This window comes from Anolis carolinensis, chromosome 3 (genome assembly GCF_035594765.1).
Source record: "Anolis carolinensis isolate JA03-04 chromosome 3, rAnoCar3.1.pri, whole genome shotgun sequence".
Taxonomy (NCBI): domain Eukaryota; kingdom Metazoa; phylum Chordata; class Lepidosauria; order Squamata; family Dactyloidae; genus Anolis; species Anolis carolinensis.
Window position 1 is genome coordinate 270,402,811 of NC_085843.1, and position 27,565 is coordinate 270,430,375.

The window sequence follows — 27,565 nt, forward strand, 5'->3', positions numbered from 1 at the left end:
TGTTCCTGTGGATTCAAACCCATTTTATTGACTTTGAACTTTGATTTTGCTATTGCTTGCATATAATCTTCAATAAACAGCTTGCTTGCTTATATTCTGGGGCTTAAGTGTGGTTTTGATGTGCCTATGCAGCCTAGTAGTGCAACATGAGCCCATCCTTTTGTCTTTGGTCCCAACTCACTGGTGGAATATGACCTCCTGAGGACTTCCAGGAATCTAACCCTCAAGATCAGAGGTGTCAAACTTGTGGCCCTCCAGATGTTTCAGACTCCAACTCCCAAAAGCCCTAGCCAGTTTGTCCAATGACCAGGAATTCTGGAAGATGAAGTTCAAAACACCTGGAGTGCCACAAGTTTGTCACCACTGTTCAAGAGAAAGAAGGTCTGCAGCCTTTATCCATAGTGTCCAACAAGAATATTCTCTGCATAGTTTGTAGCAGGGCTTCTTAAACTTTTCCCACTCACGGCCTTCTTTGCATGAGATTTTTTTCTTGACTCTGAATATATAGCCATATAAAATAGGTATAAAATTAAACATTGACTGATAATAAACCAGCAGTTGCAAGGGTTGCTAAAGAGGCTGATTTCTCCTTTTATGAAGTACAACTGAAGCAATTTATGCAGAGTCCACTGTAAACAGTGCATGTTGTTGCTATCACATTTGTGTAAATATCTATATAGCATTCAAAAACCTTTCCAAGTTGCCAGATTTTTGTGACCTCAACACTGAGCCATTTGGGGTTGAAACCCACAGTTTTAAAAGCAGTGGTTTGTAATACTGTATTTGTACAAAATGTTGCATTTTTCTCTCCAGTCCATGTTCGAATTTAAACAAAATAGTCTTGCCTAATTTGACAAATTATGTCGTAAGACTGTGTCTATCCGCTTGTTTGTGTGTTCACGCATGCATACAGAAGCTTCACAAGGTATCTGTAATTTTCCTGATGTGGGATAGATCGACAATAGTGCCTTCGTTCTGCTTGTGCACGTTACCGTTGGGAATTTATCAAAACGCTGTCTTTAACTGGCATTGAAAAACAGCCACTTTAAAAGGAGGGCACGACGGGAAAATTAATCTTGAACAAGTTTGCCTGATAAGGAGAGAATACCGACAGAAGAATTGGAGCTTCTGGCATTTTGCAGGCTGAAAGTCAGTGTAGGGAGAAAAATGTGCATTCCACACTGCCATGGCAAGAGCCATTTTTCTATTAAATCAAAATGAAGTTCTGAATAAATACATTTTCCTGAGAAATATCATTCACCAGAGGGCTCAGTAAAAGAATAAAGGATGCAAAACAATTCGTGCAGGTGCCATCCATCTTCTTCAAGAACAAACCAATAATTATTTTAATAAGTGGCATATTGAAATGCCTGTCTCCCTGCCTCTTCCTCCCCCCACCCTCGTATCATGAACAGCTTTAAAACAATTTTAAAGAGCATCTTACTATATACAGATGAGGGCAGCATCCAGGTGTTCTGTATGAATACCTCACCCCCAACCCCAGCTACATATCTTTCATGTTTATTCATAGGCATTACCATTTTCAGAAATGCAAAGAGCCCAATAAAGTGAGCACAAGATAGCTGGAAGTTTGCAATTAATTATCCACTAAGCCACCCCACTGCTTCCATTCTGAGATATACAGGTATGGAAGCTCTTTTTTCCCTGGATTGCAAACAGCTGAATTCCTTTTCTTTAAAGAAAGAGAAGTAAAATTAAATCAATGCATCACTTTGTCATTAGTCTGAATGAGCTTCTTCTTTTTTCCTCAGGGGCTGGTGGGACTGGAAGTGTTTTTACTCATGATTGCAAGTGAGTGACCAAATATGTATGAATAATTGTGGATATGGTTTGTTTACAGTTACATCAATGTAATGAAGGAGCTCACACATTTTGAGTCAGTGTGTGCTAAAATGGCATTTGCTCAGACAGCAGCTTGCAACAGGATGATTCTCAGTCTCTTAGAGGCAGATTCAAACTACCATGGCTAGCCATAATATTCATTTTCTTTCTTTTCTGGTTTTCCTATGTACAACATATAGTATTTGAGGATGACCTTCTCCCTGTGGTGGTCCCTAATCTTTGATGCATTAAGATTACATCAGTCAGTGTCCCTTTTTTTTCCAAGGTTACTTTGTAGTTTTCATATGATTTCCACTTCAATTTATAGAGGAGTTAAGAATGAAAGATCTCTGGCCATCTACTGTCCTACTCAAATCCTACAAACTCTAGGCTGTGGCTTCGTTGACTTGAATAAACTCGGAATGGTTTCTCTTTTCCTAATGCCTTCCATTTCACCAAGCATCGTTTTCTTTTCCAATAAATTACACAATTTCACAATATGTCCAAACTACAACAGCCTCAGTTTGGTCATTTTCATTTCTAGGGACAGTCCAAGCTTGATTTTCTATCAGACCTATTCATTTGTCTTTTAGCAATCCGTAGTAACCTATGGATGCGAGAGCTGGACCATAAGGAAGGCTGAGCGAAGAAAGATTGATGCTTTTGAACTTTGGTGCTGGAGGAAAATCCTGAGACTGCCTTGGACCGCAAGAAGATCCAACCAGTACATTCTCCAGGAAATAATGCCCGGCTGCTCACCAGAGGGAAGGATATTAGAGGCAAAGATGAAGTATTTTGGCCACATCATGAGAAGACAGGAAAGTTTGGAAAAGATCATGATGCTGGGGAAAATTGAAGGAAAAAAGAAGAGAGGCAGACCAAGGGCAAGATGGATGGATGGTATCCTTGAAGAGACTGGTTTGACCTTGAAGGAACTGGGGGTGGTGATGGTCGACAGGGAGCTCTCGAGTGGACTGGTGCATGAGGTCATGAATAGCCTGAAACAACTGAGTGATTGAACAACAACAACAAATTCAAAGTATTTATAGAACTCTTCTTCAGCACATTTCAGAGCAATTGCTTTTTTCTTGTCAAATTTCTTTGTTGTCCAGTAAGATTTGAAATATTGGAGATTTGAAATACAGCTGTCTGAACGAATGACTTTGATATTTAATGACTTAATACCTGAGGACCTCATTTGGCTCCTTCATGGTCGCTTTTCCAAATCTTAAGTCTTGTTCTCAATTCATCACTAAGATTTCTATTTTTTGAGCCAAGGTACAGAGACATCTTTAACTATCCCAATGTATTTGCTACATTGTTTAAAGTTGTATAAATCCTCTGTGTTTTAATATTCATCTGGAAGCTTGCTTTTGCCCCTTCATCTTTGATTTCAGTCGTGGTTCCACAACTTTGCTATTTTTTGCAAGTACAGTAGAGTCTCACTTATCCAACATTCACTTATCCAACATTCTGGATTATCCAATGCATTTTTGTAGTCAATGTTTTCAATACATCGTGATATTTTGGTGCCAAATTAGTAATTACTACATAGCATTACTGCGTATTGAACTACTTTTTCTGTCAAATTTGTTGTATAACATGATGTTTTGGTGCTTAATTTGTAAAATCATAACCTAATTTGATGTTTAATAGGCTTTTCCTTAATCCCTCCTTATTATCCAACATATTCGCTTATCCAACGTTCTGCCAGCCTGTTTATGTTGGATAAGTGAGACTCTACTGTAATATGATGTCATCTGCATATTTTCAATTGAGAATATTCCTTCCCTGATATTCGTGCCTGGTTCCTTTGTGTCCTATAGCTCCCAGAATTCTGAGAGCATTACTCCAAAAAGAAAAAGAAAAAGTAACATTTCCAAATTCTGGAATAACATTTTAAGTGGTTGATCATCCCATCCCATCCCATCGTTACCGCTACATATCAAGTGACAGCCGTATTTTCTATTTCGATCTTGTCTATCAAAGCAAGGCTTCAGAATAATCACCTTCTTGTTATGTAGTGTGTGAAGGTTCGGGAAGAAGTCTTAGCTGTATAATTGATTTTTATGTCACGGCTGCATCTGATGAAGCCAATCAAGCCATATAATTAAACTATATGTAGCCAGTGTGTGCAAGCAACAAATTATGATATGAACAGAATGGGGAGAAATATAGGCACACACACACCCCTTCATCCATCGACAAAACATTGGGTGGTGATGGTGGGGAAATAGTACAAAAACATCTGCTACGATAGGCAGTTATGGCTATAGTGCTCTTTCATGGCTTCCTACCTCTACTTTTGATTTTAAAAGCAAACTTGAGAGTGAGAGAGAATGTCAGCTCTTTCCTTCTTTCTTTTTGTTTTTTCCTCCCCCTTTTCTTTTTCAAGTTGCCTGTTGATCTGCCTTCGCAAAGAAGAAAAGCTAGGATGGTTGCATCTCCCTGGGAAATGCCAGCATTTTATTTCATTTTTATTTTTTCGCTTTGTGGGAAAGCATTTAAAGTGTGAGACCTGGATGTCAGGTTGAAGAGGCGCAGTTGGCAGGTGGCAACTGAGGGGATTTCAAAGAGCAAGTCTTCATTGAAGCTGCCAATGCTCCTGTCACAAGGAGCGGGCTGCTTCCGATGAAAGCGTTTCTGACTTGAAACTAGGAGGGATGACTTCGAGGATGAACAGATTTCAGCCTTTTAGTGACAGAAGTTTTGCCCTGTCTCCCATTACGCTCTGAAGAGTGCTTGGTGACTACATAGGACAGGACCTTTCGGGTGTTAGCACCTCTTTTCTGCTGGCCCTCAAAAAGAACACAAATGCTCTTTGTGCGAGTTTTTGTTGCTTTTGTTGAGGTGTACTTTTCATTGCTATTTGCTGTTGCTACTGTTTTTTTAGAAAATTAGTAGTTGCTTTATGGAAGAATTACTACATTTACTCGAGTCTAATGCACCATCAAATCTAAAGCGCACCCCAATTTTCAAAACTCTGAAACCAAAAAAAGTATTTACCATATTACGCAAATCTAATGTGCACCCTAATTTTGGGATGGTAATTTAGTTTTAAAAGGTGAGCATTAGAATTGAGTACCCCTAATCCAATAAGCCTTTATTAGCATATAATTAGAATTGAGTAAATACAGTACTTTTAAAAAATGAGAAGTGCCTCATTTGGGGCTGAAAAGCAATATATATGTAACTAGCTTTGCCCGGCCATGCGTTGCTGTGGCTTATGGGAATCCTTTGTTGGCCAGGTGGAATAGCAGTGAATAGTCTTGCAGTCTCAAAGCCTGGCCGTTTTCTGGAGTAGCTGGAGCTTTTTGTTGTATGAACGTAGAGGCATGGATGAGGGGTTGTGCTGCCAAGTTTCGTGTTTCTGGGATGTATAGTTTTGTTGTTTTGTCCTAGGCTGAAATTTCATTACCCTTTTATATATATAGATTAATATTTAAATAAAGTGACACACAGTAGGAGAAAGCAAGTGGAGCTGTTTATTCACCTAATTCATAGATAGAAGTCATGGCACTCTCCAGATATTCTTGAGTTGTATTTCCTTTCATTTTGAGCCAACTTAGCTAAATTGAAGAGTGCTGGAAGATGAAGTCAATTTCTAAATATTTGCATGATTCATGGTTTAAGCCAGTGTTGTCTTCTATGGGAGCCAGCCTTGCCATTAACTAATATGGGCTGTCAAGGGCAGAAACAGTATTTTCATTTACTTTTGTATTTGTACTGCCAGGGGAGAGGAAGAAAATGCTTGTGCTCCTTAATTTGAGGTCAGAGAAGGCACTGTTTGGAAAATGTAATAGGCAACTTTGCTAATTTCTTAGAGGGATGTTCTGATCCAGCTACTGAATCTGGGACTTTATGTAAAAGTTACCTGCAAGAGCTCAAGTATAACCTCACTCCTCAAATAAATATGTAAATGTATATTGGTGTGAAGAAGGGTTTTCAAGTTGTTTTTGACTTCTGGCAATCCTAAAATGAACATATCACAGGATTTGTTCAAAGGGAGCTTACTAGTGCCTTCCTCTGAGGCTGAGATAGTGTTACTTGACCAAGGTCACCCAGTAGGTTTGCACGACAAAGTGGAGAATTGAACTCTGATCTCCCAGAATTAAGTATTTAAACTACTGCTACTAACTAGCTGTCATCTGTCTGTCTGTTTGTCATCTCTGTCTCTAGGATCCATGCAAAGCTTGCACTCAGCCATTGAGGTGCAATCTTACGCCACAAATAAACAAGTGTCTATTTGCCTTTCAGTTTTTAATTATGATGATCCCATGGAATTTCTTAGGCAAAGCATGCCCAAAGGTGGTTTTGCCAGCTTCTTCCTCTAAAATATATATATTTTTCTGTTGTCATGGAATGATGAAATACATGAAAATGGAAATATCTGTTTCCATTGAACTGCAAGGAAAGGTGGGTAAAAGAATAATAATAATAATAATAATAATAATAATAATAATAATACTTGTCAATGCCACAAAATGGGTACACACAGAGGCTTCTGATGGTAGGTCTTGAGGACCATCCCAATGGTAGCCAATGGTTACCTCTGTCCCATTTGAGGCAGACACTACTAAGAGTAACTGAGGCTTGCTTCATCTCTTCCAAGGCCACTTCTGCTCATTGTTGTGTTTCTGGAGTTCTAAATTGTTTTATTTTATTTTTTTAATTAAAAATAACCATGGATTTGTTTAAGACTCGGGAGCCTAAATGGACAAACCATTGGTCCATTTAGCTCAGTGATGTCAACTCTGACTGGCAACCAGCGTTCTTCAAATTTCAGGCAGGATTCCTTCATAGTCCTACTTAGACTTGTCTGATCTCTTATCCACATACCAACTAGGCTTAGCCTTGTTTAGCCTCCAACATCAAATAAAGCTGGATGTTTTAAGATCTCTGTGGTACCGCTTCCGATATTCAAAAGTTTCTTTGATTGTCTCACTGCTGTTGCCTTTTTTCTGTCAGTGAGCATTGCTTTTATTTTTTTAACAATGACATCTTACTTTAGCAAAAGACAGAATTGCATTATAAATATATGTAAAAAATATTGATAGTGTATTGTGTAGACGGTGCTATGTGATATCCCTTGCTATCTGGTCTCTCTTTCAACCTGAAGGTGCTTTAGGTTGAAAAAGGGAAATGTCAGGGAGAAAAACTACATGGTCTTGCAGTTCAGAGTAGTTTGTGATGCTGGGAGAAACAGGAACAGAAAAAGGAAAGATATAGAATGAATTAATAGACTAGAACTGAAAAATCCCAACTTAGATCTGAATCTCCCCTTAGAACATAAATAAGGCAAATAGGGAAAGAACTCTGTTTCCTTCAAGATGCATCACTCTTAGGTTCCCCAGATCTCTAAGCCTGGCCCCACTTCTCCAGTCCTCTGAGTGAGGGCAGGAATCACCTTGAATAAAGTTCTTCATTTGCTAGACTTTGTGTTTTTTTTTTCAACTTGAAAGAGGGGCAAATGTGGTCATCAGCAGATAGTATTCCCTGTAACACCATTAGGTCTTAGCTCCTGTGATGCCACAAGATCTCTGGCGCTGATAGCTCATGGCTTTGGAAAGTCCTAACCTGGCAATCCTATTTTTTTGTGTGAGTTGCAACTATTGTTTTGATAACTGGATTTTCTAATGAAGTAAACATGGTCTATAAAGCTGGGAAAAAGTACTTTTATAGACTACAACTCTATTCCCCCAATATTTCACAGATGGAATTCAGGACATATATTTCCAAGCAACATTAAAACATGGCCAATGTGTCAAAAGTGATCAATAATTGAGAACACAAAAGCTGGGAGAGACTATAGATTTTTGCTTGAGAATACAAGATAGGGATAGATTATTCCTATATGTTTACTTAATTTTTATCCTGTCTTTCTTTCAATACAGGGACCCAATATGGTTAACCACTCCCCTACATTGAGTTAAGTGCAAACTTGGCATTTTAAACTTCCTGGAGTGAGTAGCAACTGATGCTAAGCTGAGGACAAAAGGGGAAAGCAGAAAAGGAAACTGGTACACTTCAAAAGCAGCTGGAAAAGTGGGATAGTAGAGGGTTAACCGGGACTCTTTGCCAAAGGGGAACAGTTGGAAGGCTTACAATGCTCAGAATCCCCCTCAGAAGCAAGATACTCAGAGTTGTAGCCCAAAAAACCCAGCCCTTTTAAAAACTCTACTTATTTGTATGGTCTCCTCCATGTGTTGAGCATGTTGCTTTCTTGAAAGGTGAAACCAAATGAGAGCAACTTCAGCTAACAGGATGGGAGCCAGAGTCAGATGCTTTCCTTGGCTGTATGTCAACCCAAGATGAACAGATTTTTTTTTTTCTGGAAGGAGCTTCAGGTACTTTTTGGCCTCTTTTATGTATTGAGGGTGTCCCTTTCCCACAAAACATCTGCTTGGTGCCAGGTTCTGAGTGCTGTAGCAGCTTCAACAAGGTTTTTTTTAATGGAATGAAATATGTAAACAGATAATAGGCTCGGTGCAGTTTATTCCTTGTGCTATTTAATTTGATATTAAATCCAATTCGTTTTACGTCATCTATAAATTTTCCTTTGGTGCTTCAGATTTTAGCACTGACAGCTCGTAACTGTACTGCAGACATTGTCAGTTTTGGAAGGCAGAGGTTGATCTTGAGGCCTCACGGAGAGTGCTCCGTGCCAAGAATGGAGAAGGAAAGCATTGGTAGCATAAATAAACTGGTCAGATGTTATGGACCAGTTGCAAAGATCAGCAGAGAAATTCTAAAGGTTGGAGCAGACATCTTCACAATGAAATTGCAAAGTCACCTCTGCCTCTCAAAATGATGAGAACTGTACCCTTGTGAAAAAAAACCCAAACAAAAACATGGCCTTAGTTCTAAGTTGCTATATGCAACTTTCTTGGCTGCCATAAGGACTAGAAACATATGAAAATATATTGAACACATTTAACTTCTATTTACAGCTGAGAATAGAAAGCAGTTCTTAGCATATCCTGATTTTTGCCATTAAATGTGATGCTGCAGCAGCTTAAGAGAAAACAATCATTAAATTCCACAGGGGCAAACTGAAGCACAAGCTAAATTATTCATACTCAGGAAATGAAGTCTAATAATCTGTATTGGCTGCTTTTCAATGACTGGAAAAGCCTATTTTTATTTCAGTGGGCATTTTAAAATTAAAGTCCTGCAATCATGTTCCCTCATTTGCGTTTCTTGGCATGTTTTATTCTGTTGTTTAATTGTCACCGTAGATGTCTTATGGTTGGTTTTAAAACTGGAAGGCAAGGCCTGGACTTTTTTTTCCAGATTGTGAGGTAGACAGGTAATGGGAGTTTGATTCCTGTTTTGAATGACAATCTCCTTAGATGAGCAGAACATGCCTGCAAGTGATGAAACAGCCTAGAGGTGAAAAGAATCTAGGGCAGTGTTTCTCAACCTATGGCTCCCCAGATGTCTTAGCATTTCACTCACAAAAACAGCTGGTAAACTGGCTGGGATTTCTGGGAGTTGTAGGCCAAAACGCCTGGGGACTCACAGGTTTAGGGAGTCTTTGCAGATGATATGCTAAAAATGAGCCAGCATTGCAATGTGGCAGCTAAAAAAGCTATTGTGTTTAATCAATAGGGATATAGTGTCTAGATCGAGGTAAGTCATTTTTCTACTCTATTCGGCTTTGGCCAGACCTCACCAGGAATACTGTATCCAGTTCTGGGCACCACAATTTAAGAGTGATATTGACAAACTGGAATGTGTCCAGAGATGGCCAAATAAATTGTCAAAGGTTTGCAAGCCAAGCCCTTAAGAAGTGGCTTGGGGAACTGGGAATGTTTAGCTTGGAGAATAGAAGGCTGAGAGAGGACATGATATCCATGTTTAACATCTGAAAAGATATCATATTGAGGACGGTGCAAGCTCGTTTTCTGCTGCTCTGGAGACTAGGCCACAAAGTAATGGATTCAAGTTGCAAGAAAAAAGATTTCACTGAAACATTAGGAGCAACTTCCTGATACTAAAAGCTGTCCAACAGTGGAATATATTCCCTCTAAATGTGGTGGAATTTCCTTCTTTGGAGGCTTTTAAATAGGTTAGGTGGGCATCTATCAGGAATGCTTTGATTATGTATTCCTGCCAGGCAGAACGACGTTGTACTGCTTGGCCTTTGTGGTCTCTTCCAACTCCAATGTATAAACTGGCCCTCAGCACCAGGTCTTGATTTCCTCTTTGTCTTTTTTGTTTAATTACTTGAGCATAAAATTCTTCCTCTCTCCTGGTTGCCAAGGTACCTCTTGTTAAGTGGCAGTGGTTAAAGGGTATTTATATTCAATTTATAATTCCTCTTTTCTTTTCCTTTTTTAATCCTCACAACATAACTACAAAGAGGAACCACCTGTATCTGACTGCACAACACCAAAGGAAGGAACCTTAAAGCACTTTTCATCCTCATGCATCAGGAAAATGATGAAAGGTATAATTCACTCTGTAAAATGGCTGGGTGGCCGACAAGTCAATTACTCTGCATTATATGTTAATTCCAAATTGACTACAGAAAAGGAGATGGCCTATGGTTCATTTAGCCACGGAGGAGAAGAGTGGCACCCGTTTAACAAATACACTATTATATTAGTCTGCGATAATGTGGGGAAATTACAAACAGTTAAATATTTTCTCTCCTTTTATGAAAGGCTGTCAGGCGGCAACCAAGTGCCTTTTCACAAGAGAACTGGATTAAGTTGAGAACACTGAACTGTGGAATTGCTCCTCAATCAAGGAGATGGATTTTAAAAGGAACACTTGAGAGGGGGTGTTTTCATTCAGATGAATGTTATATTTCCTCCACCCTCTACCAAACATGAAATGTTAAATGGAAAGGGAAAGGGATTCTAATTCCTTCTGTATACACATACACCTGCGGTTCACCTACCGCAGGTGTATGTATCTAAGGAATTTTCTAGGTCCTCCAGCAAACCATTTCAATAGGGTATGCTATTAAACAAGCAATCCTATTTCCATGATAGGTTAAGGAGTGCATCTCCCATGGATACGGGGTTATTTTATGTGTGTATGTACTGTATAAACATTGTATAAATGTATAGATCTAGGTATTTTAGTGAAAAAATCTGTAGACTTACAGGTAAAGGTTTTCCCCTGACATTAAGTCTAGTCATGTCCAACTCTGGTGGTTGGTGCTCACCTCCATTTCTAAGCTGAAGAGCCAGCATTGTCCATACACACCTCCAAGGTCATGTGGCTGGTATGACTGCATGGAGCGCCGTTACCTTCCCGCCAGAGTGGTACCTATTGATCTACTCACATTTGCATGATTTTGAACTGCTAGGTTGGCAGAAGCTGGGGCTAACAGCGAGAGCTCACCCCGCCCACCAGATTCGAACCGCCAACTTTTCGGTCAGCAAGCTCAGCAGCTCAGTGGATTAACCCGATGCACCACCGGGGGCTCCATCTGTAGACTTACACATACATGAACATAATGCCTGGGTGAGAAAATGGCAGCAGGGATTGGGGTTAGCTGCCATCCTGGGGCAATGCTACTACTTTTTCTTCACCATGGAATGGCCCTCAACTTATCTATAAATTTTTATCAAATTCCATAAATTTGCTCTAAAACCCCTGTCCTTGACTTCTAGATGAGGTGAACTTATACTCACACATATATGGTACACAGACACACACATATACATACAATCCAACACCACCAGTCATCTTCATTTGAAATGAATACAGACAGATCTTGATTGAAAGATGACCCTATCTCTATAGAAGCATCTTGTGAAGGACATAGACTATACATTAGTAGATAAAAGCGGGAAAGAGAGATAGAATGTCTTTCAGATGAAAAGATAAATGGACTCAGTGATGCAACAGATTTGTCTGCCATTCCCTCTTTCTAAATGAATGGAGATGGAGATGACAACTGTTTCCAAGATACTGGAATGGTTATATTAAATGTAGAGATCCCACAAAAATCATGTATAAACCCTAATCCACAAGTGAAGTTATTATAAAAAAAACCCTTTGTGAATGTAATGTTAAATATCTTTGCTGACATTTCACCAGCATTTCTGTACCGAGGAACCCTTTGCAAACCTCACCACCTCTTATACTGTTTCCTATATTTATTTACTCTGCTATAGGCAATCTTGCTCTGATTTTAAAAGTAAAAAGACAATGGCTCCTTTGGATGAAGAAATACTATGGAAACACAGTTGGTAGCAGCAGTGATCTTGCTGTTTTGTTTTAGCGATCCTGCAGTGGTGAGAATCCTGAATTCCTTGGGTGTATGTTATCTCTCTACGTGATGTGACTTTCTAAGTCTAAATTCACATCAAAGATGCTATGAAACCCTGAGTCAAAAATAGATTTGTGTCATACCTATATATTTTTTTCTTTTAGGCTGAGATGACAAGGTTCCAAGCAGTTTAGATGCTCAAATGCAAAGTGTATCATAATATCAAAGTCAGAACTATCCATGCCACAATGTTTCTGATTTTTAAGACAATCTAACTGCAAGCAACAGCAGCAAATGTCGAGAAGACAATGGTGAAGGGCTCAGTACTACCTCTCTTTACTATTAATGTCTCAACAAAAATTAGAACTCTTTTCCTTTTTCCCTATTCTGCCTTTCAGTTCATGTCTATATTGGTCTGAAACTCTGTTTTCTAGCTTTTAAGTAAATGTATTTGCATGGATCTTGCTAATTCACTACACACATACAACTGCTACTGCATTTGTGACAGGTCAAGTTGTATGTTGTTTCAGAGGTTGTTCTTTCAATAGATGTTTCGTTGCTACAAAACACAGTTAAGCAAAGCCAGTCTTGTTTCCTGAGCAGAATGCTGATTTACTAAAACTGATACCGTCAAATATAGGAGCAAGTGTCCCTTACTTTAAGCGATGCTCCCTTTTTAGTAGGGATGGAAAGCTTTCTTTTTATCTAGACTTAACAAGAGGCCCCCATTCCCAAATGTCCACACTTTGCTGTGCGGCCCTTCATAAAGAAAGATTTTCATCATGTAATTTATGAAAAAGGAAAATAAGTTAATTTTACATTGAAGCATATGGTTATGTTAAACCAACATTTGATTTGGTATTAAGATAAGGTACTTCCTGATTGACAACCCTGATTTTTTTAACTGTGCCAAATTATTATTTTAAAAACCTGGCAAAACTATATATAGATGATAGTGTCATTGCTTACCTGTTAGGATGAGATGAATTGGTTTTAGAGTAAAGGCAAAGGTTTTCCTGACATTAAGTCTACTTGTGCCCGAGACTGGGGGTTGGTGCTCATCTCCATTTCTAAGCTGAAAAGCTGGCATTGTCCGTAGACACCTCCAAGGTCATGTGGCTGGCATGACTGCATGGAGCACCGTTACCTTCCCATCAGAGCGGTACCTATCGATCTACTCACATTTGCATATTTTCAAACTACTAGGTTGGCAGAAGCTGGGGCTAACAGCGGGAGCTCACTTCACTCCCCAGATTCAAACCGCTGACCAGATTGGTTTTAAAATACATTTAGGTTTTTAAACCTGAATCTATGCATGAAAGGTTGCATGTCTAGGTTTTATGACAATAATTGTCTTATTTTGCTCCTTTCTGGAGATGAATTTCTCTCTTTTTGGTGATCTATAAGCAGCTACCTTACACTGCAGCAATCTCTGGGTCTTAGCAAATGTAATCCTCCTCCTCCACCCCAAAAATGAGTTCAAGGGCTATAAGGCACTGTTCTTTCTCTCCCTTCCCTTTGTGCAACTGGAACTGGGGAAAAAAACATTCCTTCTTGAAAAAGTACATCGAAGACCTTTGTGTCTGTAGAAATTATATTGGAAGCACAGGCAGTGATTTCCAGTGGGTTTGGTTATATCCCAAACTCGTTTACAACTTGAATGTGCAATTACTGCTTGAAATTAACAGTGAATTGATGTGGAAGGGAAAATTGCATGCTAATGTTTATAGTGTAACCTTTTAGCAGAGCAAAATGAAGATTGGCCTAGATAACGTAATTGGCACAAAGTCAGTTTAATAGTATCCCAGTGTATTTGCCGGCCACCTTTCCACCCCAATATGCCACTTTCAGTCCCTCCAACATTTCATAGATGAAAGCATGGACATGTGTGGTCAAACAACATAAAGTGTGGTCATGATGGCTGAGATATCAATGTAGAAAAAGCTAAGAGAGGTTATAGTTGTTTGATTTTGCCTAAGCCTTCTGAGAAGGGCTTTATTCCCTCTTTCGGAGTTAATTGAGGGTAAACCAAACCTTCAGGCTGGAGAAACTAGACATTCCTAGTGAGGTGTTCTCTCAGGCAAAAAAGTTGAAACACTTTTATTATTTCTGGTTTTTCACTTTTGCAGGGGCCCCACTATACACACAGAGAGAGGAAGATTACCCAATATTGTTGAACAAATTCTGTCAATTCTCATGATAGGATCACCTTAGGGTCAGAAATTACTTGAAAGCACAACATACATACATACATACATACATACATACATACATATATATATAGCCTTTGAAAGCATAAACATGCTTTCTTGCCAATTTTTGCCAGATTTTTAAATCCCCAAATTAATGTAAACCAGCTGCAAAAGTGGAATTTTATGTCTTCTAACCCCACAGAGTCCCCCAAGCTGCCAAACCATACAAATATGTTAGAAATCAGCTGATAACTAATTGCAACTTGGCAAACTGGACGTCACTTTGAGAGTAAGGTGAATGTTAACTAATAAAAATAATAATAATTGGCCAAAGTGGCAGCCCTAAATGACGCAGTGGCATTAATGAACACTCTGAATGCATCCTTGTCATATACTGTATGAAGGGCAGAGAGACAAAAAATAGTCCCTGACCACAGTTACCCACCTTTTTGCTAGAGCTAAACCTAGCTGTCAAATGCTCAAAAATCACATGGAAAATTTCACATGAAAACTTTTCAAGCTGTCCTATTTTCCTATGGGTTTGCTTCCCATGCAAAGAGTTAGATGCACATTTCTACCCAAAGATATGGTACCTAACAGAAATTCTCCCATTCTGAATGCCCCCCCTTTTAAAAAACTATTTGGAAAACAGGCATTGCAGCCGTTATTCTGCTGTTTCAGAGGAAAAGGCTGAATGTTGTGTCATTAAGCACAGCAGATGTTTCTTCTACAACAGCCAAACTGCGAGATGCAATGGCAGTATCAGCACTTTTCATTTAACGCACTAATTGCACGGCCTTAAATTGTGATTATTTTCTTCAGCACGTGCAAATTAAATTGATTGCAATAAAGACAAAACAGCAAACCTGGATCTGTGATTGTGAGAGATGTTTGTTTCCCCTTTATTTCTCTTTCAAACAGGTGGCAGGAGCTGTGTATCCATGCAATGTAGTTTCACAATCAATTGGATTAATTTAACTGTTAACACAGTGGTTCTCAGCCTTTGGTCCTCCAGGTGTTTTGGACTTCAGCTCCCACAATTCCTAACAGCTTGTAACCTGGTTGGGATTTCTGGTGGTTGAACTCCAAAACACCTGGAGGACCAAAGGTTGGGAACCACTGCGATTAACATAAGTACGCTTGAGCCAAAAGTGTTTGGGATTGCTTACCCACACCTGGCATTATCTGTGAGGATGGAGCTTTTACACCAAAAACATTAGTGGGGAACAGGCTTTGTGGCAGGCTCTTAGCCTATGCTAGCCTATGCTTTCTGAAACCAACTGACTTTGCGCTTCCTCTTCCTTTATTTTCCTTTCATCTGAATTTGAACATGACCACTGAGAAGTGGAAACAGGAATCCTTGCTAAATCCAGCCAACCAAAGAGATAAAAGATTTGCTTTTATGATCCTCATTAGTTTAGAGGAGCACAGGATGACCTGGACCAGACATGAGTCAAATGTGGCACAAAGGTGGAAGTTCCTGGGTCTCACCACAATGGCTACGTTTTTAGCAAGCTTTCATGATTGTGGTGACTAAGTTTCAAGCCAAAAATGTGGGGCTACTCCTTATTAGCTTACATGGGAAGGAAGGTTTCTAGGAGGGGGAACTGGGACTTTATTGCACGAAGCCTATATTCCATGGCAGTTGCACGATCATAGACAATAGGACGAGTCCCTTAGGTAGCACACCTCTCTTCAATTCACCATATCATGGTCCTGCAACCATACTTTCACAATCAAAGTACCACCAGATAGTCGTCCAGCTTCTGCTTAAAAACCTCCATAGAAGGAGACTCCACATGCAAACAGAATGAAACCATTGAACAATATAGGTAATATTATTGCTTGTAGATTATATGCTATTGACTCTTTGCCCCTAAATAGTGAGGGGAGGAGGGAGAGCCGGAGTGGAATGTGCACAATGTCATATGAAAGGGACCATCACCAAAGCTTCGATGTCTGTTTGCCTGTCTCCTGCGACAAAGTCCTTGGACGTCCTGAAGGATTAATGTGGTCCATAGACTGGAGATCACTGTTTGTTTTTCCTGGAGGCTACATTGGAAACCAGTTTGCTTGCCAGTGAGGGATAATGTGAGGCCCTGAACTGGTTATCCTATCCCTGCCCTCCCGCTCCCTTTCCCTGGTATCTCCTACCTGTCTCTGCTGTGATTTCTTCTCTTGTCCCCATTTTTGACTTACCACTCACTCTCTCTCTCCCCACTCAGTGGGCTGCTGGGTCAAAGGCAGATTACTTTTGCCAAAGGTCTGCCAAAGGTGTCTTTTTGAAATTAAGTGGCAGGGCACAGGTTACCTGTTCTATTTAGCAACCCCAATCATTGGCTGTCATGTTCATAGTAACCTTGTGAGATAAGTTAACCTGAAAATAGCCAGCCCAGCATGACTGAATAAACAGTTGGATTTGAGGATTTGAACCTTCCCCCCCCCCCCAAGTCCTAAATTACCCCCTAATCATTACACAATACTGACCTCATGCAAGCTATAGTCTCATGCTGTCTGTCTGGATTATTTGGTAACCAAATAGGATGGATATTTGTACAAAGTAGTCATCCAATATAAGTGAAACATACTTCAAATACTACATGAAGCCTTACTATCATTACATGATAAAGATTAGATAGCTACTTGCATATCATCATCATCGTTATTAAAGAAAAAAAGAAGTGTTTGCCTTCAGGCAGTCCTTTGAGGCTGTTTTTATGTTTATGGTTTTCTTGTTTAATTTGCTTTACTAGTGATTTAATATTTTTATTGTTTATGTTGCTTTTAGTAATTTTTCAGTGCTTTTTTCTAAATGATAAAATGCTGCAAAATCTATTGGCACAGAGCTCATTAAAATTACGTATGAATGAAAGATATGTATGTAGATGCTAAATGAGAAAGAATGACTATAATTAAAATAGAAAAGCAATGCATCTCACTCTAGTAGGGAAGGCTGTGACAGGGAAACTTTTGTGTTCACTTCTTATTGAGTCCGTGGCTCAAGGACTTTATCACACCATATTCTTTTAGAGCCACAATAGCATTCTTAATGAAAATGGAAACATATTGGCATTGCCTTTCTTTCTTTTGTATCCAAGCTGCAAAGTGCTGGCAAACAGCTTCACGGTCGCTGTAGCTTTTCTTGTTTTTTTTAAATTATCTTTGAACCAGATTTACATTCTCCAACTGTTTCAATTGGATAGAGACAGCTCCAATTAATCAAATTAATTCTTCTTCATCAGCTTTTAAAACATCCTGTTTTCTTCCCTCCTGCCATGTTCCCCTTTTGTCTTCAGCTTAATTCAATTGCTGCAAGCTGAATTAAAAGTGTAAAAGTACTTTGCATTCAATTCACATAAGCAGGAAGGAAGAAGAGGAGAGAAAGTGTGGCATTTTATATTTTGCAGTAGGCTCAGGCAAAAGCAAGCTATTGCAGGCTCTCCTACCCTGTTTCCCCTAAAATAAGACATCCTCAGAAAATAAGACCTAGTAGAGGTTTTACTGAATTGCTAAATATAAGGCCTCCCCCGAAAGTAAGACCTAGCAAAGTTTTTGTTTGGAAGTATGCCCATCGAACAGAACACCAGAGCATGCAGGATTGGTAAATGTACGTATCGTAGAGTGTTATACATGGAAATATTGGTAGTAACAAGAAATTCTTGATAGGATTCACAATTTGTCTGGTTATGCTGGTTTGTGATGACAACTACTGTACAGTATATAATAAATGTTCATTTTTTTGTTCAACAATAAATATGAATTCTTCTTCATGGAAAAATAAGACACCCCCTGAAAATAAGACCTAGTACATCTTTGGGAGCAAAAATTAATATAAGACACTGTCTTATTTTCGGGGAAACATGGTATCTTGTGTCTCTTGCCTCATTAATGACTTCAGCCATCTTGAGCATACTCAACAACCAGATAGTTTAGCAAGTCTTGCAAATACTGATTTATCTGTAAATGTTTGATTGTTATAAATAGTGAAACCTCTACTTAAGAGCATCCCGACTTAAGAGCATTTTGAATTGAAGAGTCATGAGTGGAAAAAGTTTAAGAAGTCCTGATCTAGCTACAAATACTTGTTTTAACATGGATAGGAATAAAATGTATTTGAGTGTTATACTTCACATTGAATTCATTAATTCTGCATGGAATTTCTACTCGATGCTTTAAGCCCAGTTGTTGCCAGTGGAGTGTCTGCCTGTGTCTTCAATATTGAAGAGGAAGTAGGGAGGCAAATAACAAGACAAAGTTAATTTGTGTTTATTCCAATGCCAATGATTGCATTAATAACAAAATGCAATTTGCACTTATTATTTCTAAAAGGCTTCTCCAGTGGACTGTGTGAGCAAATGGAAGATCAAATAGTGGAAGAGAGCTCAGAAATGGCTTGAGTTTATGCTCTTTATCCCTTGAGATGAAACACAGAGAAGAAAGGGGCAGTGTTTGTTTTCTGGGTGCTTCCAGAACAAACCACAATAAGCAAATTATATGCCCAGGAAGGCACCCCCACCAGTTACTATAACAAGGCATGATTGTTTTCTTATCTCTTTTAGATATGTGTGTTATAGGTGCAGTCTGAGGATGATGGTGTATATATATATAAGTCTCCTGACAAATATTCATTCCAAACATAGCCAAATCTCTTTATATTTCTCCAACCATACTTTATTTTAATTAGCTTGAGACACCTTGGTTTTACTTGGCTGAACATAGAAATGTTAGGTTTAATATCTAATGAAGTTTCCATGCAAATGTAGACCAGAGGGCTTGCATGCAAAGGATTCAGAGTTTGGAAATATTACTTTTTTGTAATGGTGATGGACTATAACTCCTAAAATCCTTCCAGGCAGCATGACTGCATTTTTGAAGATGAAGGCATGCATCCAGTGAAGTCCTTATGTTACAAAGGTTGAGTATCCCTTATCCAAAATGTTGGGAGAAGAAATTGTTTTGGACTTCAGAACTTACCTAGTTACAAACTAGATACGTTCCGATAGTTTGTTATTAAGTTGAATTGTTTGTAAGTTGGAAGAGGTACATTTTGAAGTGTAACTTCAGCCCATATTTTAGTTTTGGATAGCATAGGGAAGGGTTAACACCCCTGTGGTGTTTGTTTTGCTGTCTGCGCCCCTGTTCAGAAGATTTCACTGCACTTTCTGTCCCTGTGATAATTGGATTTTGAAATATTTGGCTTGTTGTGGAAACAAGGATTGGTGGTAAAACTTCAGTGGAGACATCTTTCTCCCATGATAACTCTTTCAGAAGTGAATTCCCTTTCCTAGGGTTAGATTTCTCTCACTTCCTGTTGTCTCTCTTTTAACTCTGAGTTGTTAGTTAGTTAGATGTTTGTAACTCAGGGACTGCCTGTATATAATATCTTGGAGATGGGACACAAGAATAAACATATTTAATTATGCTTCATGTATACCTTATGTATGCCTGGAGTTAATTTTGTATAATAAGTACAACGTTTCTGTATACAGAAGCATCAGAAAGCAAATGTGTCACTATTTCGATTTTAGAGTATTTTGGAATTCTGAAAATGGCATGCTCAATGTATACAAGAGCATTTGCACCAGTAGTTACACATTTGCAAAGTTAACACAAGGGTAGGGGTGGTATCTAATACTGTCCCCGCACCCCACCTGTGCATGTCCTGCAACCAGTTGCAAAAGGGATAATGGCCACAATTCTACATGTGTTCATAGATCCACATGTGCAATTTCACATCTTATTTATTTTTGCATTTATTCCCTACCTTTTCTCCTAGGTTATGATCCAAGTTGGCTTCCATTAATTTAAAACAAGATGAAGCTGAAATCTCATTTTACCAAAGTTAAAAAAGAATTAAATAAAGCAATTATTAAAAAGAATAGTTAAAAACAATACAAATGCAAACACAAATCAAGGAACATGAAAGGCACTGCAGACTAATCCAACCAGAGAAGTCATCCATAGCAAGAGCACTTGACGATCCCACCTGGACACAGCATATTATTTGAGAACACAGAAATGTTGGACCACTCTAACAACCACCATGTCAGATTATACAGAAAAGCCACTGAGATCCACAAGCATGTGAACAATTTCAACAGAAAGGAGGAAACCATGAACAAAATCTGGCTACCAGTATTAAAGAACTCTAAAATCAGGACACTAAATAAAGAACACCACTCAGAAAACAGGAATTCCAGACATGAATAAATCAGGGCCAGCTAACACCTCTCAACAAAGGATTTCCCCAGGCAGTAAGCAGCCAGACCTTGAAGCTGAAAGGCTATTCAATGCTAATCAAGGTAGCCAATTGAAGCATTCACACCTGCCTCAAACAGACAAGAGTTCTTTCTCCCACCCTGATTATTCCACTGATACATAAACCCCACTTGCCTGGTTTACAACAGACCTCACAACCTCTGAGGATGCCTGCCATAGATGCAGGCGAAACATCAGGAAAGAATGCTTCTGGAACATGTCCATAGAGACTGAAAAACTCAGAGCAACCTAATACAAATACATTTCAAGCATTACTACTAAAGAAAGAGAATACTGCACAGCATGCTATCTCACACAGATATTACTGCTATGTTATTTAATTCTCAAATAATTAACAAAGTCTTCACTTAAAATAGTTCAAGGAGGGAGCAATCTGGACCTCTCATTGAAAGCCTTACATGGTTTGGGTCCAGGTTACCTACGGGATTGCCTTCTCCCGTACAATCCACCCCAAACACTGAGGTCTTCTGTGTGGCATCTGCTCCAGCCTCCCAGAACCTGATTGGCAACTGTCACCCAGAGGACCTTTTCATCAGACACCCCAAAGCTGTGGAATGACCTGCCAGAAGAGCTCCGACAGCTAAATGAGCTGTCAGAATTTAAAACTGATTTGAAGACCTATCTCTTTCGACAGGCTTTCCCAGCCAGTTTTAATCACGAATTTTAAACTTACATTTTGTATTTAATCTTTGTTCTGTGTATTTTAATATGTATTTTGTAGAAATATGTTTCAATACATGCATTTGATAGAATGTTTTAAATTATTATGTGTTTTTAGTGATGTTGTAACCAGCCTCGAGTCACGGGGAGAGGCAGGTAAGAAATAAAATGATTAACATTATTATTTGGTTGGGAGTGGAGGGAGAGAAATGAAAGTAGTGTTTCATGTGGTGTCCATCTGCCTTTTCTTCCCAGGAGCCCAGATCAGGCAGACTATTGCTGAATCAGGAGCAGGAGTTACTTCAGAAGCTGTGCAGATTTTTAGACACAGTATAAATGCAACAGATTAGTCTTTTGTGCACTGTCCAAAAAGGAACAAGTTGCTAATAGGATGCCAACCAATATATGTAAATTAAGAACATCCTTTCCGAGAATATGTCATGTGCCATACGCCCCTGCGCCTGTATTTTTAAATATGTACTTTCTCTCTGCCTAAAAATATCACTTGCTAGAACACAGAAAGGAATGGGATATAAAGTGTCTTTGAAAACACACACTGTCTCTGAGGATGTTCAGCCAGCTACTGTCATTTTCACTTGCTTATTTTACTTACTCTGCTGGTGAAGCCAGAATATGCATATCACAATCTGGGTAATCACTAGCTGTTCTTATTTTGTATCACAACACTGAGTGGGCTTTATATAAACACACAATCACAGTGTGCCATTATAAGGTTGAACCTAGGGCACTTCCAGACAGCACTAAATCATAAGTTTTAAACAGAGGCAAAAAATCCCAGGACTTCAGAAGAGGTCCACGTACAGACCTGTAGTCCTGGGATTTCTGCCTCCATTTTCCAGACTTGCTGTTTTGTTCTGAGATTTAGAGGTTCCCAAGATGGCCAGCATGGGACTTCCTCCGGAAACTTCAGCAACTTTTTTAAAAAGGCCCTGTGATGCAGATATATGGATATGCAGATCTCCGCAAAATTTCCATTCTTTGTCCTGGCCAGAAAAATGGTGCCCTCCAAACATTTCAGGAAGTATCTGCCACACAAATAAACCTCATGGGGTAGGATCACTATTGTCCAAGTCAGCAGTGCACAATAAAAGAGGAACACAAACTTTCAAGCCAGGAACAGAACTTTGTCATTATTGACACTTTTAGAGCCTGGCTGCCTGGCCATCTGTCCAGATAGATTTGGTTGTGTACTTGTGGCATGGAACAATAGGGTGCTGTTCCTGGGTTATACATGGCTGTTTCTGTTAGCCACCTGTATGACCTTGGCTCTCAATATTTACATTCCTCTCCAGCACATCCATGTCCCAACAGCCAGTAGTAAGTTTTTGCATTTACTAAACTGTACTCATATTGTCAGCATACACCCAATGAGGAACCAACATGTATAACCCGGCAACATAATCCTGTTGTTCCCTGGCACAAGTATACCATGAAACCTGTCTGCACAGATGGCCATACAACAGGGTCTGACTAACTACAGTAATGATGACATTCTGTTCCTGGTCTGAAACTGTCTGCTCCTGTTTCTTTGTTTACTACTTAATGTGAAAGTACTTGTTGCACCCTAGGAACTTCATTTTTTTCTGCCACAAGCTTCATTAAACAGGTGAAGGACGAAATTCCTATTCCCAGGACAGAGTTTTTGCCTTCTACTCAAGTGTCACATTCTTTTTAGCAACTGACCAATCAGGAAAAAATATCTAAAACCCAGGAAAATACCCAGATAAAAATTCACTGATTTCCAATTGCAGGGACATACAGACATGCAAAGATCTGGATATTCGGCTAAAAACTGCAATATTCATGCACATGGAAATCTCACATTTTTTGCCTTTTGTAGCGATTGCTTCCAGGTTTACAGGGAATGGCGTCAGGCCACTCTCCTGATTGCTGTGGGAGCTCCTGGGTTAAAGGTACTGTCTGGATGGGCCGCTAGTCTTCCTCAGGGCTCATGCCCTGCTGGAGTCACAATGGAGACATTCAAAAGCTTTGCTTCTATTAACTCCAAATGAGTTGACTGACTGCACTTTAAATTACCCACTAACATAAGTTCTGTGGACAGTATAGAAAACATTAAAAACAATAAACTCTAATTAGTGTCAGTGCATAATAAATTCAAGATAAAATTAACATTAAAACAAGTGAAGATCTGAGAACATTGGCAGTTATAGATGGGAGCCAATATTCTTCAGATAAGATGGTCTTAAACTACTATGAAATTAAAAGTTAAAACTTGGACCTTGAAATGGAACCTCAGCCAATGCAGATGGAAAAATCTTATCTTCCCATCACTGCTGGTAAAGTACTTTATTTAAGAATAGCAGGAGCTTCCCAATACTTTTCAAAGGTACCACATAGAAAAGGTGTTTCAACTCACCAGTCCTGCTATTAACAATGGATGTAAAAACACTTATAGTCTATGAACATGATACTTGGGGGAGTCCAAACCCCTATCCAAGAGGTTTCTTAGCAGAGGATCCAACCCAACAACATGAAACCATTTGCCATGCCTTCTGAGCCTAGAAGTACTGTAGCCAATCATAACTATGGTCAATAGAAACAACCAACTTCACAGTAGCTTAGTTTAGGAAGCATGTCTTCAAACTGGTTCATGAACTTAGCTTCTTTTCATTAAACATAATGAAAAATAGCCACTGTTCATAATTCAGACAACATGTTTAGCTTTGGTTAATGTGAAAGGGAAACCTAATTTTCTAATTTTTGCAATCACAGTATCACAGTTTAGGGTTTGAATGAGATGGTAGACAGAAAACAGAACTTTTCAATTCCTCTTTTCATCTGTGAAGCTTGAGGATGGGAACTATAGTCATAATTCTCTGACTGCAATTATTATCAAAGTTCATTGCTGCTCCTTGCAAAACTGCTTGATTCCTGTAAACCTGAATATTTTGATGGACTGTCTAGGCCACAATTAACAATATAACTGTAGATAAATATCTACCTTGATGGGCCTTACAGCAAAGGAACTAACAAGATGAGAGCATGTTGATGCACGACACAAAACTCTTCACAAGCTTCTAATTCTCCAAATCAAGAGTTCCTGATAGTAATGTGACAAACTCTTGCAAACCCTTTGTAACAAGTGTGACCCCTGAGAAAGACCTTTACTTCTCTCAGCAAACACTATATCTGCTCTGTCTTCAGCAATAATTTCTTCTTCTACTCCTCTTTTTTTTACCTTTTCTATTTTATTCCAGACACGCTCTTTATCGCTTTTCCTTCCTTCGAGGGTGTCCATGGCATCTGCCATTAGTGACTGCAGCTGTGACACCAAGATAAAAATTATCAGAATGGAATTCACACAGAAATAACTTCTCTAAATACACAGATTAAAACCTAATTAAAAAATCATTTGTACGCTGATGATTTTATTGCTCATCTTTCACACAATGTGCACCACTACTGCTTGGGGGTGGGGGGTTGTGGTTATGTGTGTGTCATCCACATTTGCCTTGCGTTATTGTGGGGTGAATAATGCCCAACAAAAAGGAAACTTCCACTGGAAAATGGGTACAGTTAGCTCTGTATCAACCATGCATGGGTTAAAAATATGTTTAAAAATTCAAAAAGCAAATCTTGATCTTTCATTTTATATAAAGGATATCATTTTATTATGCCATTGTATATAATGGGACTGGAGCAGCCATGGATTTTGGGTCCACCTGGGAATCCTGGAACCAAACCACAGTGGATACCAAGAGTCCACTGTACTTTTAGAATATAGACTTCTAAAGGAAAAAAACATTTACTTTATAATAGGTTTGTAACTATTGCATAGTTTTAAGACAGAACTTCAACAATGAAGAGTTAAACACATTTTAAAGTCACGTGCATTTCAGTTTAAGACTAAGATCAGAGTTAAATTTCTTCAGCTGAAACTAACAAGGAAGTCAAAGTGTGTAACAGACTGGATTTGCCTATTAAAAATGAACAGTAAATCGCAATATACCTTTCAAATCCCACGGGCACTCTAGGTGATTCATAAAAAGTATCGAACAATTATAAAAGCAACCCATATGAATTATTGCTTGGGAAAACCCTAAGGAACAAGCTGCACTTACCAGCTGAATATAGAAAAAGTGAGATTGGATTGCCAGATGTACAGACATCATGAGCCCCACAGCTGTGGGTTTTTAAAAACATAAGTGCTCCCTGTAGATAGTACAGCAGGTAGGTTTATTATGTTGTTGCCCTTTTGGCTGTAAACCAGAATTCAGCTTTTGAAAAGTGGGGTGGAGGTACCTTCCAACTTTCCACAGATGACTTATTTATTTATTTTCCATCATTTATATGCCGCCCTTCTCACCCGAAGGGACTCAGGGCGGCTCACAATACAGTAGAAAAATAAAACATAGCAATTAAAACAATCAATTTAAAACAATCCAATAAATACATTTAAAACAGTATAATAAAATACTTAATCCATTCGTCCACATAAACCTTGCACGTAAACCTTAGTCCGGACCGAGTTAAAGCCATCATAATTCATTCATTAAACGCTTGTTCGCAAAGCCAGGTCTTTACCTTTTTTCTGAAACTCAGAAGGGATGGAGCCTGCCGGATGTCACTGGGGAGGGAGTTCCACAGCCGAGGAGCCACCACCGAGAAGGCCCTGTCCCTCGTTCCCACCAGCTGCACTTGTGAGGCAGGTGGGACCGAGAGCAGGGCCTCCCCAGACAATCTTAAAGTTCTCATGGGCTCATAGGAGGAGATACGTTCAGATAGGTACGTTGGACCGGAACCGTTTAGGGCTTTGTAGGCCAAAACCAGCACTTTGAATTGGGCTCGGTAGCATATTGGCAGCCAGTGGAGCTGACACAACAGAGGAGTGGTGTGCTCCCTGTACGCCGCTCCAGTTATAAGCCTGGCTGCCGCTCGTTGTACTAATTGAAGCTTCCGGGCCGTCTTCAAAGGCAGCCCCACGTAGAGCGCGTTGCAGTAGTCCAAACGAGCTGTAACCAGAGCGTGGACCACCGTGGCCAAGTCAGACCTCCCAAGGAACGGGCGCAGCTGGCGCACAAGTCTGAGTTGTGCAAAGGCTCCCCTGGCCACCGCCGAGACCTGGGGTTCCAGGCTCAGCGATGAGTCCAGGAGAACCCCCAGACTGCGAACCTGTGTCTTCAGGGGGAGTGCGACCCCGTCCAACACAGGCTGTAACCCTATTCCCTGTTCAGCCTTACGACTGACCAGGAGGACCTCTGTCTTGTCTGGATTCAATTTCAATTTGTTAGCCCTCATCCAGTCCGACATAGCGGTCAGACACCGGTTCAGGACCTGGACAGCCTCCTTAGTGACAGGTGGGAAGGACTGACAGGTGGGAAGGAGTGACAGAGCTGGACATCATCTGCGTACAGATGACACCGCACCCCGAAACTCCGGATGATCTCTCTTGACTACACTCTGATTTTGCTTTGCTATACATGGCCATCAGGACACTAGGAAGGGTTTAAAAACCCTCTAATTCCCTTATTTTTTCCTAATTAAAATTCTACCCACTCGCCCACCAAACTATTATCTGCCCTGAAGGCAAAAAATGTACTCACTATGGTACAATTTATAAAAGATGGTTTTTTGATTACACATTCTAGAATCCCACAATCAACATGACCGCTGAGCTTCTAGTAGTCAGAAAGCACTTTTCGAGCACAGTATAATTCAATCCTCCACTTGTGGCAAAAACTAGCTTTTAAAAAATGCCCAAACTAGAGAGGATGCTGAGCACGGATGTCCCGCTGCATCACATCTAGCTATCCAAAAGAAAGATGAGCATATTCATCACTGAATATTCAGAATGGGCTTCTGAAGCTGCAGCATTTGATAAAGAAAGATTGGAAACAACGGAAAACACTCCAGAGGTTTGCTGTTATTCTACCCTTGAGAAGGTCACCATGTTTTCCTGAAGGTGAAATTTGCAGCTGGGAGAGCTAGTTTTTAAGTAATGTTTTCACAGCATGGGTTTAGGCTGTGATGTATGGTTTGGGCTGCCATTTCATCCCAAAGGAAAAGTACCAGCCACTGCTCATTTGCATACAATAATTAATTTAAATGCACACAGTTTTAAAAGTGGCCTGTAGCCTCTGTTTCAAACAGATTTCTGGGTGGCATGTTGTGTGGGGAGAATGACCAGTGGTTTCACTGAGAATCTTTCAGGAACCTTTTGCATTGTGGACTCCTTTGAGGCTCGTAAGGTCATGGTAACAAACAAGTGTGCTCTTCTTTGGTGTAACCAGCCTTACAAAACCATCTGCTTGTTTGAAGGCCTCTTGTGTGGGGATTTATGCTTACGGTAAACACTCAGCAAGCTGTTGCCAGGAGATTC

At 39.6% G+C, this 27,565-nt stretch overlaps 1 protein-coding gene across 3 annotated transcripts in view; it reads right to left on the reverse strand.

The window, feature by feature from the left end:
• Positions 1–27,565, reverse strand: part of spata16 (spermatogenesis associated 16) — a 250,743-nt gene that overhangs the window by 4,350 nt on the left and 218,828 nt on the right. For 2 of the 3 annotated variants that reach the window (XM_062976770.1, XM_008106073.3), the window contains exon 10: positions 24,425–24,508. The exons of the other annotated variant lie outside the window; for it this stretch is intronic. In XM_062976770.1, the coding sequence (XP_062832840.1) occupies positions 24,425–24,508 (84 nt within the window). The remainder of the gene's footprint in view (positions 1–24,424; positions 24,509–27,565) is intronic. 3 annotated transcript variants of the gene reach the window in all.